At 45.1% G+C, this 17,271-nt stretch overlaps 1 protein-coding gene across 2 annotated transcripts in view; it reads left to right on the top strand.

Annotated features, from left to right (window-relative positions):
* The window catches only part of SECISBP2L (SECIS binding protein 2 like), a 43,817-nt gene that overhangs the window by 9,841 nt on the left and 16,705 nt on the right, over positions 1 to 17,271 (top strand). The window contains exons 2-8 of one of the 2 annotated variants that reach the window (XM_048481897.1): positions 3,699 to 3,877; positions 5,416 to 5,740; positions 7,196 to 7,331; positions 12,017 to 12,240; positions 12,350 to 12,374; positions 14,437 to 14,552; positions 16,017 to 16,136. In XM_048481897.1, coding sequence (XP_048337854.1) covers positions 3,699 to 3,877; positions 5,416 to 5,740; positions 7,196 to 7,331; positions 12,017 to 12,240; positions 12,350 to 12,374; positions 14,437 to 14,552; positions 16,017 to 16,136 — 1,125 coding nt within the window. The remainder of the gene's footprint in view (positions 1 to 3,698; positions 3,878 to 5,415; positions 5,741 to 7,195; positions 7,332 to 12,016; positions 12,241 to 12,349; positions 12,375 to 14,436; positions 14,553 to 16,016; positions 16,137 to 17,271) is intronic. The other variant, XM_048481898.1, reaches the window with a different exon arrangement.

Here is a 17,271-nt window from a genome sequence, read left to right as displayed (position 1 = left end):
TCTGAGTGCCACCTCTGGCACCCGTGCCATAGGTTCGCCACCACTGCAGTAGGACATGCTGTTTTAAATGTAGCACCACCAAAATGTATGTGATATATACAGTGCTTTGAAGGACGGGACCAACCCCTTTTAATCTACACTGGGAGAAGAGGCGACAGAGGGATGTTCTTGTTGCTTGCAAATGGCGTAGGACACTCGCCTCTGAATCGAAAGATGGGATTTCAATTCGAAGCGAAATTGTTTAAGGACGCTCTTCGAGACCTGCAGGTTTTTCTAACGCAGCAACGACCTTTTGTTCAACTAGATAGCATAGACTATCAAGCTTTTCCTACTTTTACGCTTGGTTATATTTTTTGTCTGCATGTAGGAAAAGCGACACACTCATCTTTCTATCACACTTTCTTTTCTTTTTTTTAATAAACCCTAATTACATGTTTGACTTTTGATTGTGCTAAATCAACGGGCAAGGCTGCAATCAATTACTACTGCTTCATTTATGTCTGGCTGTAATAACAAGGGCTTTCTGTTTAGTGTGAGATGGCTGTCTCAAACCTCAGATGCAACTACCGTTTACTTATCTGCTTGTTTGATTTATAGACAAAATCCACTTGCAAACAATGGTGAAAGTGGATTGAAAGTGCGTTATTCTGCATGTGCGGAAGGGGCTTCTGGCTATAGTTGAAGACAGTGGGATTTAGTCACTTTAAAATTGCCAAACTCTTATACCAGTGGTCCAGTACAATGCAGCATATATATTTTTTGTTTCAGCAGACATGTTTTTCGGCTCTGCTGTCAACACTATTCATAAGAAGAATTAGGAAAAAAGTTTGCATGCGGCAGCCGCAGTATGCCTAGAATGCAGTTGAGTCTATTTCCATCTTCCAAATTCACCCATAGCAAAATATTTCCTTGTCTTGGAATTTCTACCTTGCTGTTGCACAAGTTACCCTTGAGTTATGTGGTGGTTGTTTCTGTGTGGCTACTCCCATAACCACTCCCTAGATAGCATATATTTTCTACCCTTGTATTTGGGAGATGTTTCACAAGGGGGATATATATAACTGTGCAATCTGCGCCAGCTGCGTGGATGACAGAAATGCACGTTATTCAGAACCACCACTTCAGAGATTGCATTTGGTAAAGTGACAGGTAACTGATCTGGGAAGGGAGTGACTTGTATCGGTAGGGATGAACATGGCTGCGTTTTTGCATTAATAAGTATTGTGGAAGTAGGTTACAGCATTGCCTGTTTAAAAAAATTCCTCCTACTCCTGAGAGGTGATATCATTTAGATTGGCTCATGCAGTTGACTTAAGTCGATAATTAAGTCTCTAGATAACACCTTCAACCTCAGTCGTGTTTTCTGTTTGTACCCTGCAAATGAATGAAAGAACTTGTATTGCAGTCCTTTGTCCTGGCTTTTGAAAGACCGTGGGTGCGGTCAGCATTTTACGTGACGGGCTGTTCCGCTTGCAAAAATTAAGGCCCTGAAAACTTTCCACATCCGTCTCCTTCCTGTGGAAATCTTCGTCTGCAATTCAGGGTCACGTTAGGCATCGGAGCAGGACTGAGCATACAAGCTGTCTGGCAAAGTAACACTTTCGCGTTAACAAAATGTGCAGTGTACGCTTGCATACTTCGTTACTGTGAAGATACCGTTGTGCAATATATCGGGCATGAGGATGTGCACAGTGGTGGGATCCAAACATTTTAGTAACAGGTTCCCATGGTGGTGGGATTCAAACTGTGGCGTAGCGCCATTGGGGCTGGGCGGGGCACAACAGGGGCATGGCTGGGCATTCCCGGGGGCGGGGCATTCCCGGGAGGGGCTGTGGCAAGGACGCAGCCGCTGCACTGGTCCTTGGGCAGGAAACGAATGCACGCAGGCGCAGGCTGCCACGCACGCCGGTGCACCTCCTGCTAGACTGCTTTACGTTCTGTGCGCTACTGCTGAGAGGAGGGGCATAACTAAGGCAAAAATCAGGTGGCAAAATCACCAATTAGTAACCCCCTCTCGGCACACACACATAATTAGTAACCTACTCTTGGGAACCTGCGAGAACCTGCTGGATCCCACCTCTGCATGTGCAGCAACGGACACTGGCATTTGTAGGAGAAAATGGAACCGCAGATTTAGAATTTGGGAAGGTTTGGGAATGGGAAACCTTCGTTCAGGTATCTGTCGGGGGCGGGCTGTAGGTTTCAGTTAGATCGATTGATCAGAAACCTTTATTAGGCATCAAAAGAAAACCGCCAAATAAAAACAAACAGGGGAGGAGCACTGGAGAGAATGCCCAAGGTATACAGAAAAAAAAAATATATAAACAGAAAGGAGACCCCAAAAGATTAATTCAGAGAATTAATCAGGAAGTTGGCCACTATTTCTAGTAACATGGGATCCTGATTATTCAGGAGGTAATTCAGTTTGGAATGGAGAAGGTCAAGGCCTGCCAAAGTCACGGCCTTAAGAAAAAAGTTGGGTCCAAATTGCATAAATTTAGGACAAAACGAAGAAAGTGTGGTCAGGGTGTTCTAGATTTTAATGTACATTTATTACATGGTCTGTAATGAGTCTGTAATTGTATACTTGGAATTTTTGTTTCTAATAGAAATAAAGGTGTTGTTTTTTTTTGAAGTGTGATATATAACAGTTGGCTTTGACTTTTTTTGATGGGGAGGCTTATCGTCTGGTCGAGGCCCGGCGAGTGCTGGTACCTAGGACGTGGCTACGATTAAAGCTGGGGATATGTAATGGCCCTTGCTAATTTCAGGATTATGATCCTATTATGATAAAAAGACCACAGAGGAGGAAGCGAGCAGCAGAAAAAAAAGAGAAACCCTTTGCAACCTACGCAGCCAGTGAGCTCCTCCGACTCTAGCGTAGCTGGTCTTTAGGATAGATTCAGAGTTGGAAGGCGCCATGCAGGCCGTCGAGTCCAACCCCTGCTCAATGTACGATCAGCATAGAGCACGGGTGTCAAACTCGCGGCCCTCCAAATGTTATTGACTACAGTTCCCATCATCCCCTGCCAGCAGTGTGCTGGCAGGGGATGATGGGAACTGTAGTCCATAACATCTGGAGGACTGTGAGTTTGACACCTGTGGCCTAGAGCATCTCAGGCAAGTGTTTGTTCCAATTGTGCTTAAAGACTGCTGGGCTTTTCCTAATATCTAGTTAGAACCTTTCTCCCCATAATTTATACCTGTTGTTGCAAGTCCTATCCTCCGCTGCTGACAGGAACAGCTCCCTGCCCTCCTCTAAGGCCCCTTCCGCACGTGCAGAATAATGCACTTTCAATCCACTTTCAGCGCACTTTGCGACTGGATTTTGCTGTGCGGAATAGCAAAATCCACTTTTCAAACCATGGTGAAAGTGGATTGAAAGTGCATTATTCTGCATGTGCGGAAGAGGCCTGAGTGACAGCCCTTCACATACTTAAAGAGAGCCACTGTGTCCCCGCTCAACCTCCTCTTCTCCATATTAAACATTTTCAAGCCTTTCAGGCTTTTCTCATAAAACCTGGTCTCCAGGCGTCTGATGGTTATTTTGGAGGGGGAATAATCTGTACGCTCAAATGTGAAGTTGGTTTTGCGAAAATGTCGTGATTCAGAAAAACGGCGCGGATGCAGTTTGTCTGTTTCGTTCTCCTTGCTGTGTTTGATAAAGCCTTGTTTTGTTTTCTTCCTCTCCCTTGAAGAATGTGAAACTGTCTGCAGAGGTAGAACCATTCATTCCTCAGAAGAAGGGTCCGGATTCACTCATGATGCCCGTGGCGCTGCCCAATGACGGAGGAAGCGTTACTGGCGTGGAACCAACTCCTATTCCCAGCTACCTGATTACCTGCTATCCGTTTGTTCAGGAAAACCAGTCCAATAGGTAATGAACGTATTCCACGGAGGAAGATTTCAAATACTAACAGGGTCTGTTACTTGGCAGATGTATGTTTGCTTAGCTTGAACTGTGAGAGAATCCCTTCTGTGTTTCCTGGAACCCTTGGATGGTTTTGGGCTTCAGCATGAAGGCTATCATCTTGTTCATGCCTCTTTGGGAATAAGCCCCAGTGGGCTCTGTGGGGCTTACCTCTGAATAATTATGTCTGGAGTGGGGCTGAGTAGCAGTCAGATAACGTAGTGACCGGAGAAGGTCTCTGTTCCTTGTTATTTAGTGATCCTCATCTGTCTTAATTCTCTGTGGGAATTGTTGGACATCGTTTATTCCACCAGTGTGGTGTCGTGGTTAAGAGCAGGTGCACTCTAATCTGGAGAACAGGGTTTGATTCCCCGCTCTGCCACTCGAGCTGTGGAGGCTTATCTGGGGAACCAGATTAGCTTGTGCACTCCAACACAGGCCAGCTGGGTGACCTTGGGCTAGTCACAGTTCCTCGTAGCTCTCTCAGCCCCACCCAACTCACAGGGTGTTTGTTGTTGCAGGGGGAGGGGGAGAAGGGAAAGGAGATTGTAAATCCCTTTGAGTCTCCTTACAGGAGAGAAAGGGGGCAATATAAATCCAAAACTCTTCTTCTTCTCTCCTTTTAGTCTCCACATTTGTTTTGCCTTTTTAATCTATAAAACCTGGTAGCGGGGGGTGGGGAAATAGGCTCTCTACTTCCAGAACAAGGCTGACAAAAAGAAATACTACTTTATATTTAGATGTGGAACTCACTGCTGCCTGAGGAGATACTGATGCTCACAGGCATAGATGGGTTTAAAAGGGGATTAGATAGAATCATGGAGGAGAAATCTATCAGTGGCTATCAAACATAGTGACTAAAGAGAGCCCCTGTATTCACAAGCAGACAAGCTCTGTTTGCCAGAGCCAAAGGTTATCAAAGGCCTTGGCATCTACTTCCTGTTGTTGGGCCTCCAGGGTCAATGACTAGACAGGATGCCGGACTAGATAGTATTGTTATTGTATTATATTGTATATTGTACTGTTATCGTTTTGCCTTGTGGCTTAAATCAGTTTATTGGTTATGCATTGTCATGAAGTTTATATATTGATGCGTTGGAAACATTTGGTTGGAAATGTGTCCATGTATTTCTACTTGATTGTTACTACTCTGACGTTGCTAATGTATTGATTTCTATTAATGTATTAGATATTGTATGGATTTAGTTGATACCTGACTTGTCTGTTAATGCTGCTGTTTTTGTTCTTTGAAGTTGCATAGCCTGAAATGCCAAGTCGCCATCTGAAATTGGTTCTATTTAGTCTTACTTATTGTATTACTGTTACTGTTTTATTACTGTTATATTGTCGAAACATATTGTTTATCATGTTGTTAGCCGCCCTGAGCCCCTCGGGGATATGGCGGGGTACAAATATAATTGAAGTGAAAAATGAAATGAAATGAAAATGTTACATGCGTAGCTGACAGATAACATTTCTGCTCTTGACCTGTTTGGCTTTTTCAGGCAACTTCCCCTGTACAATAATGACATCAGGTGGCAACAACCGAACCAGAACTCCACCGGCCCGTACCTCGCTTACCCCATTGTGTCAGCCCAGCCGCCTGTGTCAGCTGAATACACCTATTACCAACTGATGCCAGCGCCGTGCGCTCAGGTCATGGGCTTCTACCACCCGTTCCCAGCGCCGTACTCAGCACCCTTCCAGACAGCAAGCGCTCTGAGCACTGTCGCTGCAGAATGCGCAGATCGTCCGACGCAGCCGAGTCAGGGTTTTCCATTGTGTAGGCAGAGGAGCAGAAGTGCCACCCGGGGACCAGTCGTGCAAAAAGTAAGTTAATTGACTAAGAAGAGAAACAGCGTAAATAGCTTGCTAATTGTTGGTGGCTTCTGAAATAAGACATTAAAGACATATCTAGAATAACCTCTCATTGCACTCTGTGGCTGCACTCTGTGTCTCCGATTAGGTGCTTTTAGAAGAAGAAGAAGAAAAAAAAGAGTTTGGATTTATACCCCGCCTTTCTCTCCTGTAAGGAGACTCAAGGTGGCTTACAAGCTCCTTTTCCTTCCTCTTTCCACAACAGACACCTTGGGAGATAGGTGGGGCAGAGAGAGTTGGGACTGTGACTAGCCCAGTTCACCAGATAAGCCTCTACCACTCAACGAACCAGTAAAGTCCAGTCAAAAGCAACCGTGTTAAGTTCTTTATTGAGCTGGCATTCTTAGTCGGAAACAGGCAATGCGAGAACTCACACAAACGCTTATACAGATGTCACACAAACGCTTATACAGGGCAACAGACAGGCTCCCGCCAAAAGAGTATAAACAAGGCAGGATTTCACACAGAGTTTCACATCAGGCAAGCAAGCAAGTGAAAGACAACCAAAACAATGAAATTCTCCTTCCCTGGCGTTAAGCCAAAAACCTCCGGCGAGAACCTTTCCAAGGTCGGACTACACAAACACTCCAACCTTACAGTGGAGGAGTGGGGAATCAAACCCGGTTCTCCAGATTAGAATCCACTTGCTCTTAAGCACTACCCCATGCTGGCTTTTTAGATCTGGTTGGTTTCCATTGGATTTCTCCCCAGGCAACTGTGTGTAAAGATGGAACTGGAGGCGGCTGACTTGGTAGCCACAACATCTTGGCACTTAGGTTGCCTGGAAGGACGCTGCACTTGCGTGTGATTGAAAGCGTTTTGCAATCGGTCACTCTGATTTCCAAACTTGTGTTTCAAAGTGTTATGTCTACGGTTTATGTATTCGCCTGCATGCCAACCATCTAAAGTCAGCATGGTGGCTCATGCTTTTGCAGATTATTTTCCATAATCCGTATTGACTAGGTATTGTCAACAGAAGGGGATGCCTGTCATTTTTGCAGCACTCCTTACTGTGTAGTGGTGTGGTGGTGAAGAGCAGGTGGATTCTAATCTGGAGAACCAGGTTTGATTCCCCACGCCTCCACCTGAGTGGCAGAGGCTTATCTGGTGAACCAGATGTGTTCCCACACTCCCACATTCCTGCCAGATGAACCTTGGGCTAGTCACAGTCCTCTCAGAACTCTCTCAGCCCCACCTCACAAGGTGTCTGTTGTGGGAAAGGAGCTGGTGAGCCACTTTGAGTCTCCTTACAGGAGACAGCGGTGGGGTATAAACAAACTCCTCCTCCTCTTCCTCCTCCTCCTTCTAGATTAGTGGCCGCCTCCTTCTTACAATTAAGTCTTGCTTCAACCAAGTTGCCGGCTTGCCCGCTAATCTTTATTCCTTGGCTAATCTTCTCAAAACCAGCAGCAGCCTTCGCAGGTGCACATAAAGAGCAGGAGACCTCCAGTGAAAAGCGTGGCTACTCAGAAAGAGACGGGCACATCATGGCCTGAGAGCAGACCGAAAATCGTGTTGCTTGTGGACGCCTGCCAGCAAACAGGTATGTTGATGGAGGGGTGGTCCAAGCATGACTGGGGGTGGGGGAGCTGCTGATGGTGCGTGGCCTGATTCGCAAGGGCCCCGGAAGGGGGGGGGGAAATCCATCGGTGTGGCCACATGCCACTCCCACTGGTGGATTTGCCGCTCCCCTTTGGCTGGGGCTGTTAGACTGGATTGCTCCAAATGTATTTATGTATCATACGGCTTGCGCTTCTCTTATGCAGATATTTTAAAAGCATTTATACAATAAATTTTAAAGCTGATTTCTAAAAACCACCACACAATATTGCTTAGCCAGAATAAAATACAAATACAATAGCTGAAAGCGTTGCTTTTAATTTTTGGTAGTCACTACAAGGGCTCACTTTGGCAGCGCGAATAGTGAGATTGGATTTTCTTATTTGTCACCAGTCCCTGGTCGTTTGGTGTGGCCTGCGTGCTCACATATATGTGTGCCCATGCGCAAACGCTGTTGTGATGGTTTTTCTGGGGGTTGTCTTTCTGTTGCTTGGAAAGTACGTCTCAGAAACAAGACGATGCTCACATTCCTCACTATCAAGAGGGAGGTAAATGCGCACGCTTATCATGTTTTGACACTTACTGAGGGCACGAGCTCTTGAAGTCATCAGTTTTGCGATCACGAGGCAGCCGGCACTGCTGCCTAGTTGCATAGATTAAAAATTATTCAGCAGCCAAGACAAGGCACCGTTCGTCCTTATTCTAAAATGTTTTGAGGATTTATCCCAGGGGTCTGCAACCTGCGGCTCTCCAGATGTTCATGGACTACAAATCTCACCAAGCCCCTGATGGGAGTTGTAGTCCATGAACATCTGGAGAGCCGCAGGTTGCAGACCCATGATTTATTCCAAACACGAGTTCTGCTTACCTTTCAAATTCTAAGTGTGTTTTATTAAAAAAAAAACCCCACCCGGTTCTTGATGATACGACCGTCAGCTTTATCTAATGTCATGTATACATTTTTGCTTTTTATAATGTCAGTGAAACCTCTTCAGTGTTACTCAACAGTGTACAGAACTTTGAGGCCCCTTATCCAGTAATCTTGCTAACTTATACAAACAACGATGGAGACAAAAGAGCTTGATAAAGGCCTAGCGTTGGGGTGGCCTGATAAATGAATGACTTAAGAATGTTTACAGTTTCTAGGCCTTAAGTAGCCTCTTTCGTCGGCTTGCGTAACTTTTTTCCATCGGCCGTGATGGCAAAAGTCAACCAACCTGCTCTAGCCTTTAGTGAGTTCACTTGAACATTTCCTTACACTTCACTAAGCTTAGTTTTAGCTCAGTCTGTTTTGATCAGTGGGGAATCGAGAGCTGGCTGTAGCATGCATTGCAGCTGCATGCAGAGTTATGCATAAGTCCTAAATCCATTGGCTTTAGTGAATTTCAGAAGAGTGGAAACTCCTTTTAAGATTACAGTAACGGTGGCTCTCTCTTGCTGCCTCATTGCTAGGTGCTTGTAAAGAAGCCATGTTTACCCAGCCGTAGTGAACAAAAGGATCGTAATCCTGACCTGTTGGGAGGATAACAAAAAATTGAGCACTTGAAGCTCTTTGTACCATGTGAAATATGTTTGTTTATTACAAACAGAATTGCTGTAAATGTGATAATGTTCTGTGGCGCCATATAAGCTAAAGGGCATTTTAAACTTGATTTAGAAATAGTGGCTAGAGGCCAGCCCTCCCATTGAAATCCCTTTCCCCCTCATTTAAATTTTGTCTGCCAATCGTTTTCTGAGAGCCAGTGTGGTGAGGTGGGTAAAGGGTTGGACTAGGACAGGGGTAGGGCACCTGCGGCTCTCCAGATGTTCAGGAACTACAATTCCCATCAGCCCCTACCAGCATGGCCAATTGGCCATGCTGACAGAGGCTGATGGGAATTGTAGTTCCTGAACATCTGGAGAGCCGCAGGTTCCCTACCCTTGGACTAGGATCTGGGAAACCCAGGTTTGAATCCCCACTCATCCATGGAACTTGCTGGGTCATGTTGGACTGTCACGCACTCAGCCTCGACCCTGGTAAGTATTTGGATGGGAGACCTCCAGCAACGAATGCCGGTGCAGGAGGCAGGCAACGGCAAACCACCTTTTGTAACAAACTTGGACCAGACAATCAGAATGTCTATAGATAGGATCTTTGTTGAAAGGGTTAGACTCCATTCAAGGCCTTGCAAGCAATGAGATAAAAAGTACAGGAAAGTGTCCAAGAGAACTCTTGCCCAACCTTCACACACCGGACCAGGCCAGTCCTGGAAGGTCCCCAAGATGTACAGATAGCACAGACAGCAGAACTTCATAGCAGGTGTTAAGTAGCAACTGAACAACATTCCAATCTCCTCTTCACACCTTTGAACGTTGCTTGCTTTGAAAACCCACCATAATGAGCAAAAAGGGGGCGGTACACAGCCACAAGGTAGCAAAGGACAAAATTGTACCACAGGGCTACAACTTAATGCTGACAAAATAAAGCCCCCAACTGGAGTGCAATAACAACAGACTTTTTACTTCTGTATTTCATTACAAACTCAAATGGAAACGTACACAAGTTTACAAGCATGTCACAAACCTGCCGTCTATACAAGAACAAGCTAGCTAGCCGGAAATCTGGACTCAATGCCGACCTCGTAATGAAACGTCAAGTCTCATTCTGCAAAAATGATAACAAAAATGTAAACAAATGGAAAAGTCCACAGGGAAGTCCCCCCAGCCCCAAAATATAACATTTTTATACTTACAAACTGAATGGTACTAAGATACACAACTCGTTACAATGAAATGGGATAATCTACAAAGGACAAACAGTGTATACCAGTGATGGCGAACCTTTTAGAGACCCGAGTGCCAGGGACGGAGCAAGGGAAAACTGCGACTGGAGCACGTGTGTGCCCTGCGCCCCTGCCACGCCCCTGTCTGCCCCCCCGCCCTGGAATGCCCTGAAACACCCCCGTCACTCCCCTGGACCGCCTTGCCACACCCCTGCAGGGGTACGTGCCCAGTGCGTTGCACACCCCTTGTCCCCTTGACACTATGCCACTGCTGAGTGCCCAAACTCAGGCGATGGTGCGCGTGCCCACAAAGAGGGCTCTGAGTGCCACCTCTGGCACCTGTGCCATAGGTTCTCCACCACTGGTATATACAAATACAATCAATTTATAACCGAAGCCCATAACGTAAACAAAAAATAATAAATTAAAAAATACATAAAGGATACCAAAAGGGACTGTGCTCTGCTAGCTTGACTGCTAGCTGAGGGTTTCCAGATGGCTGGTTTGTTACACACTGGTAAACTTTTGTACATTTCCATTTAAGTTTGTAATGAAATATATAAATAAAACGTCTGTTCTTCACTCCAGTTGGAGGCTTTTATTTTGTCAGCATTAAGCTGTAGTCTTGCCCTTTACAACCTTGCTTTGAAAACCCTACAGTTTCACCGCAAGTCCACCCAAAAATTGCCTTTCTTGGAAGAAGTAGTTTGACTATTAAGTAGCAGATTTAACTGTGATTCCAATTTTTTTGTTTTGTTCTTGGGTATATAGAAAACTCCATTATGGAGAAAGCTTTAAAATTTACCTCAGGATTGGTCATAGTGGTAAAATCGTACATGGAGCTGTGCTTTAATCTACCTTTATTTTATTTTTTTGAGGGGGCAATTTTGAAAAAAAAAACTGCTTAGTCATTGTAACCGCATGTTTTATGGCATCTTGTGATGGTAGTATTACGCTTTGATGATAGCTCAGCTAGAATGGAGAATTCCGAGATAATGTTCAGACGTTGCAAACGTGTATGCTAATGTGCAGTCACGTTGCTTCAGACTTAATGATCTCCAAAAGATCCAATAATTAACAGCCTTGCTCAGGTCTTGCAAACTGAAGGCCGTGACTTCCTGTACTCTCCGTGACTGTAGGCTAATTTTGTGTGAATCAACAAGCTTAGAGTGCTCGCGCTTTGCTGTTTCTTTGCTGGGAGGACGTGAGCATTTAAGCAGTGATAGGAAGGGGAAATCCTTCCCTCTTGCCCTTGTGGTGCAAATGTTCCCCCCCTCCCTAATAAAACCCTCTGTCTTTTTTGCAGTGTAGTGTGCTTGCCAAGACTTGTGCTGTTTATGCTGTCTTCTTTTTTTGAAAATGTCACTTCTGGTGCACTAACTCTTGTGTATTGTAAGAATAAGAAGAGTTTGGATTTATATCCCACTTTTCTCTTCTGTAAGGTGACTCGAGGTGGCTTACAAGCTTCTTGCCCTTCCTCTCCCCACAACAGACACCTTGGGAGGTCGGTGGGGCTGAGAGAGTTCTGAGAGAATCGTGACCAGTCCAAGGTCACCCAGCAGGAATATAGAAGTGCCGAAACACATCTGGTTCGCCAGATAAGCCTCTGCCACTCAGGTGGAGGAGTGGGGAATCAAACCCGGTTCTCCAGATTAGAATCCACCTGCTCTTCACCACTACACCATATTGTCAAATCAAAGCTGACTTGTGGCAACCCAGTAGGGTTTTCAAGGCAAGAGATTGACAGAGGTGGTTTGTCACTGCCTTCCTCTGCGTAGAGGGATTTCTTGGTGGACTCTCTTCTAAGTACTAACCAGGCCTGACCCTCGTCAGCTTCTGGGATCCAACAAGCTTAAACCAGTCTGGGCTGTTCATCATTGATAATCCCACTTTTGATGCTTTGCAGACTTCCCCTCGGAGATAGCCAACAAGTCGCTCTCAGAGAGCATGACCACGATGCACTGGAAACCAAAAGGCCGCCGCCGGCGGACTTCCCACCTGGCAGAATCCTCTAGCGAGCAAGGGGCCAGCGAGGCAGACATCGACAGCGATAGCGGCTACTGCAGCCCCAAACACAGCAACCAGGCCGCGGCCGTGACCTCAAGAAGCGGGGACCCCCTTGCGCCAAACGTAGGTCCACCGTCCCGGCCCCCACCCCCAAGGGTTAAAGCAATACAACAATAACAATGTGCAAAGAACGAGCTCTTCACTTTCTTTTTGTGTTTTGTTTTCGTTTCAGATTGGGGAGTCGTCAGCCCATTCAGGTATAGTTTCCAATACTAACGGATCGAGAAAATCTGAACGAGCTTCAGCCGCTTTTGCTTGTGTTCCCTAAACAAAAATGGATAAAACAAGTTATGGGCGCTCAGCTGGATTGCACGAGCGATGCAACTTTATGATCCCCCAGCTGTTTGAAAATGTGTCCATGCTTCTTATTTACTGGCAGTTGTATTTCGGAGAGGCAATTTGTTAATTCTCTGTAAACTTTCTTTGGCTTGCTTGAGGAACTTCAATTTGCTTTGGTTTTCTTGTGTAGTGGCTGTGCTCCTTCCATTATTATTTTTATTTTTTATTGTATTGTCGAAGGCTTTCACAGCTGGATTCAACTGGTTGTGGTGGGTTTTCCAGGCTGTGTAGCCGTGGTCTGGTAGATCTTGTTCCTAACATTTCGCCTGCATCTGTGGCTGGCATCTTCAGAGGTGTATGACAGTGTGTAACAGACTTCTCTCTGTGATACACCTCTGAAGATGCCAGCCACAGATGCAGGCGAAACGCTAGGAACAAGATCTACCAGACCATGGCCACACAGCCCGGAAAACCCACCACAACCAGTTTATTTTTATTGTTTGTATTCAAATATTTAATAGCTGGTACCTCTATTTAAATATATTTGTGGTGGCTTGCGGTGTTAAAACAACTGAGATCATCAACAGTAAATATTAAACTCCTAAATTGATTGACATAATCCCAGCCTGCAATTATATTGAAACAGGAACACAGCTATAGAGGCATTCCTAGTAATAAAACATGAGCAGAGAATCATAAACAACATAGATTGCATTTTTTTAAATGAGGTGGCTGTTGGAGTAATGAAAGCCCTAAACATTACAGTGATCATTACTATTTAAAAAAGGATTTGTCAGCAAGATTTTGTCAGGCCCCAAATAAAGCAGGCACTGATTAATCTAAACAACCTTGAAAACAGAGCAATAATCCAATCGGGCGGCCATCAAAACAGCATGCATTTTAGTAAACAAATGGGTTGACACTGCATCTGAAACATCAATTATTCTGGTGCCACTGAATGACAGACAGGTGTGAGTTTCACATCTGGGGTGCCTCAACGCAGTACACCTGTATGCCATTAAAGGTTCTTGACTTGACTTGAACGCAATGCACCAGGTCTTCAGTGTCCAGCCAGCTTAACTCAAGACGTTTGGAGCATAGAGAACAGAGTCTCTGATGAACATCATAACAGACAAGCATATTGAAGTGTCGAAGGCTTTCACGGCCGGAATCACTGGGGTGCTGTGTGGTTTCCGGGCTGTATGGCCGTGAAGATTATCTGAAGATCCTCTGAAGATGCCAGCCACAGATGCAGGCGAAACGTCAGGAGAGAATGCTGCTAGAACATGGCCATACAGCCCGGAAACCACACAGCACCCCATATTGAAGTGGTCCTGACTTTTCCATTAGTAATTTACTTTTAGGGTGTGCGTATAAGTGCTCTGCCAGTTTACTTCCCTTCCTCTGTTTCTGATCTTGGCCTTTTAAAAAAAATAGCTTATTTTTCCAGCTCTTGGCACAAGCTGCCGTGGGCTCGCACACTTCTTTGTGTTGCACGCGCACAAAAGCTTATACCAAGAATAAAACTTCGTTGGCTTACTGGCTCAGGTTTATTTTTCCCTGCGGCTTCAGACCAAGGCAGCCACCCACTGGAATCCTTCTCCAGATCTGGGTTGCTTCAATTCCTGGGACTGCATACTTGGGTCCTGAATGTGCCAATCTTATTCTGATGTCATGCAAGTCATTTGCACCAGGGGAGCAAAGACATGGCTGATTCAAAAGAAAACATGTCATATTTTATGCAAGGGTGTAGTGACTGCTAATTTCAGGACTATTAAGTGTTTCCTGCTTGTCCATATTATCTCTGTGCGGAGGTAAATAAGTGGCTGGCGAATGACAGCCGAAGTCTTTATTCCACTTGGTGTTATGCGTGATGCAGTTAAATCAAATCAAATCAAGGACACAGTGTACACTTTGCTTAGCTTTCGCACAGAACATCTTAATATATATATATGTATATTTTTGCCATTCTTCTTTCAGGGGGCGTCGCTTGGGTCAACGTCAGCTCCCAGGCTACTCAGAAAAAGCCCTGGCTGGAGAGAACGCCATCTTTCACCAGAGGGGGAAGGCCGCTTGAGCACCGCAGTAATTCGCAGGTATCCTGTCGTTGTGATAGTCCAAGATGACGGCCCTGTCCAACATGTCCAGCTTTTTAAAATGCAAAACGAAGAAGGCAGTGAAGCCAGCCGGTCTCTACTATGTTGCGAGCAGAGCGGGCCCTACGAGGATGATTGAGGGATTGGAGCACCTTCCTTATGAGGAGAGGCTACAGCGTTTGGGACTCTTTAGTTTAGAGAGAAGACATCTGAGGGAGGATATGGTTGAAGTCTATAAAATTATGCATGGGGTAGAAAATGTTAACAGAGAGAAATTTTTCTCTCTTTCTCACAATACTAAAACCAGGGGGCATCCATTGAAAATGCTGGGGGGAAGAATAAGGACTAATAAAAGGAAACACTTCTTCACGCAACGCGTGATTGGTGTTTGGAACATGCTGCCACAGGAGGTGGTGATGGCCCCTAACCTGGATAGCTTTAAAAGGGGCTTGGACAGATTTATGGAGGAGAAGTCGATCTATGGCTACCAATCTCGATCCTCCTTGATCTGAGATTGCAAATGCCTTAGCAGACCAGGTGCTCAGGAGCAGCAGCAGCAGCAGAAGGCCATTGCTTTCACATCCTGCATGTGAGCTCCCAAAGGCACCTGGTGGGCTGCTGCGAGTAGCAGAGAGCTGGACTAGATGGACTCTGGTCTGATCCAGCAGGCTCGTTCTTATGTTCTTACTGTTAAGGAGACTCAAGGTGGCTGACAAGCTCCTTTCCCTTCCCCTCCCCACAACAGACACCTTGTGAGACTGGTGGGGCTGAGAGAGTTCTGAAAGAGAACTGTGACTAGCCCAAGGCCACCCAGCAGGAATGTAGGAGTGCGGAAACACATCTGGCTCTCCAGATAAGCCTCAGCCACCCAGGTGGGGTGAGAGGGGAATCAAACCCAGTTCTCCAGATTGGAATCCACCTGCTCTTAACCACTACACCATGCTGGTTCTCATAAGAAGAGTCCTGCTGGATCAGACTCTGCCAGTATCCATTGGACTAGTCCCACATCCTGCCTCATGCAGCAGCCAACCAGTTAACTCTCACTCACAGAGAACAGCGACTGAGTTTTTCCCCCGGTGTTGCCTCCTGCCCCTGGTATTCAAAGGTTTACTTCCTACAAATATGGGTGTTCCTTTTAGAGGTGATGAGTATGAGCCACTGATAGCTCATCCATAAAATGGTTGCTGAGATCCAGCGAGGGCTTGGAAGGTTCTTCTGACTTCGCTTCAGGTTAAACCTTTGCTCCCGATCTCTAGCTTCAGCCTTTCCAGTGTAGACTATCTTTGTGGGATTTTTTTTCTCGAAGGGAAGCCAGGTTCTAGGAAACTAACATGACAGAATGACGATTGCGTAAGCAATATTGATTTTGAATTCAACTTCCAGCATTGTGTTTTTGTCTAGATGTCACCATGAAAGGGCCAGTTCTTTTAACTTGTGTTTTCTTTTCTTAACATGTGCACGTAGCCTGCCTTTCGATGTAGAGGACATAGCACATCTTCAGAAAGAAGGCAAAACTTGCAGAAACCCATAGCAGGATGCCAGTCAAGGAGAAAAGACCAAAGTCCTGAGCCTTTATATTTTCAGGTGACTTCCTCCGCCCCCCGCCCCCAACCTCCATAATTTTCACTTTGATTGAACCGAAAAAAGCTTATTTATGCTGTATTGGATCATAGGGACCTGTCTATTATTTTTTTAAACGTTTTTTCCCCAGCAAACCAGAGGAAGGTTAAATTATGCTACAGAAGCAATTGAAATTTTAGAAAGGAGCAAGCATTTAGATCCTCGCTTATTGAGAATATTTATTATTTGCAATTGTGATTGAAAGGTTCTATACGGTACCTGTGGTTTGGAATAGTCAAGTCAAGTATTTATTGTTTGAGCCATTGGCTATAACAATACAGAGATACATGCAGTTAAAATATTTAAATTAAAACTATAATTTAGTTTTACATTAAAATATAAATTATTTGTATTCGCAATCTCTAAATTAAAATGCCCCATCGAATACTTTCCATGTCAGATGTTTTTGCAGCTTCTTCAGCTAGTCTAAGTTAACCTCCAGTACTTTGGAACATCAGTTCAAACAGCGCTTTAAGTACTTTGCTTGTAATTTCCTAGCCGCCAGGGCAAAGAGACCCATCTTGTAAGAAACATAGGAATCAATATCAGATAGTAAGAAAATCAGTTTCTCATCATCGGACAAAAAAACTGTCCAACCTGTGGTTTGGTTCACTGTTCAGTTCTAGAATCCAGGAGCCAAGTGACCACTTTGTCCTATTGCACGTTTGTGCCTGATGTGTATTAGTTTATTTTCATGGTTTTCCATGCTCCCCACCCCTTCCAATTTGAAAGTAAAAAAAATACATTTTGGCATTCAGTTTGAATTTTAAATGCTCTTGTATCGAAGCATTCATTTGGGACTATATTTTAATGCAGACGCATACAATTTTCTCTACCGCTGCACCTCAATTGACTGTGCTAACATCTTTTCCCGAGACAGAGTATAGCAATGACTGTCAAGGGTCTCATGTAGAGATTTTTCCCCATTAACTGCTCTGGGATTCTTTTAAATGGAAAGGCCGAGGAATTGAACTCGTGGCCTTATGGCTATGTCACCAGGCAGCAGTCCCTCCCCATGTACCATCTTCTTTGAAAATGGCTCTTCAGGATCTTGGCAGAGGTTCTTTCCCAGTCTTAAGCTGTAGAAGTGCTCTGCCTG

This window comes from Sphaerodactylus townsendi, linkage group LG17, assembly GCF_021028975.2.
Source record: "Sphaerodactylus townsendi isolate TG3544 linkage group LG17, MPM_Stown_v2.3, whole genome shotgun sequence".
NCBI lineage: Eukaryota > Metazoa > Chordata > Lepidosauria > Squamata > Sphaerodactylidae > Sphaerodactylus > Sphaerodactylus townsendi.
The sequence above is the reverse complement of the archived record's forward strand: the minus strand, read 5'-3'. Positions and strand labels throughout refer to the sequence as shown.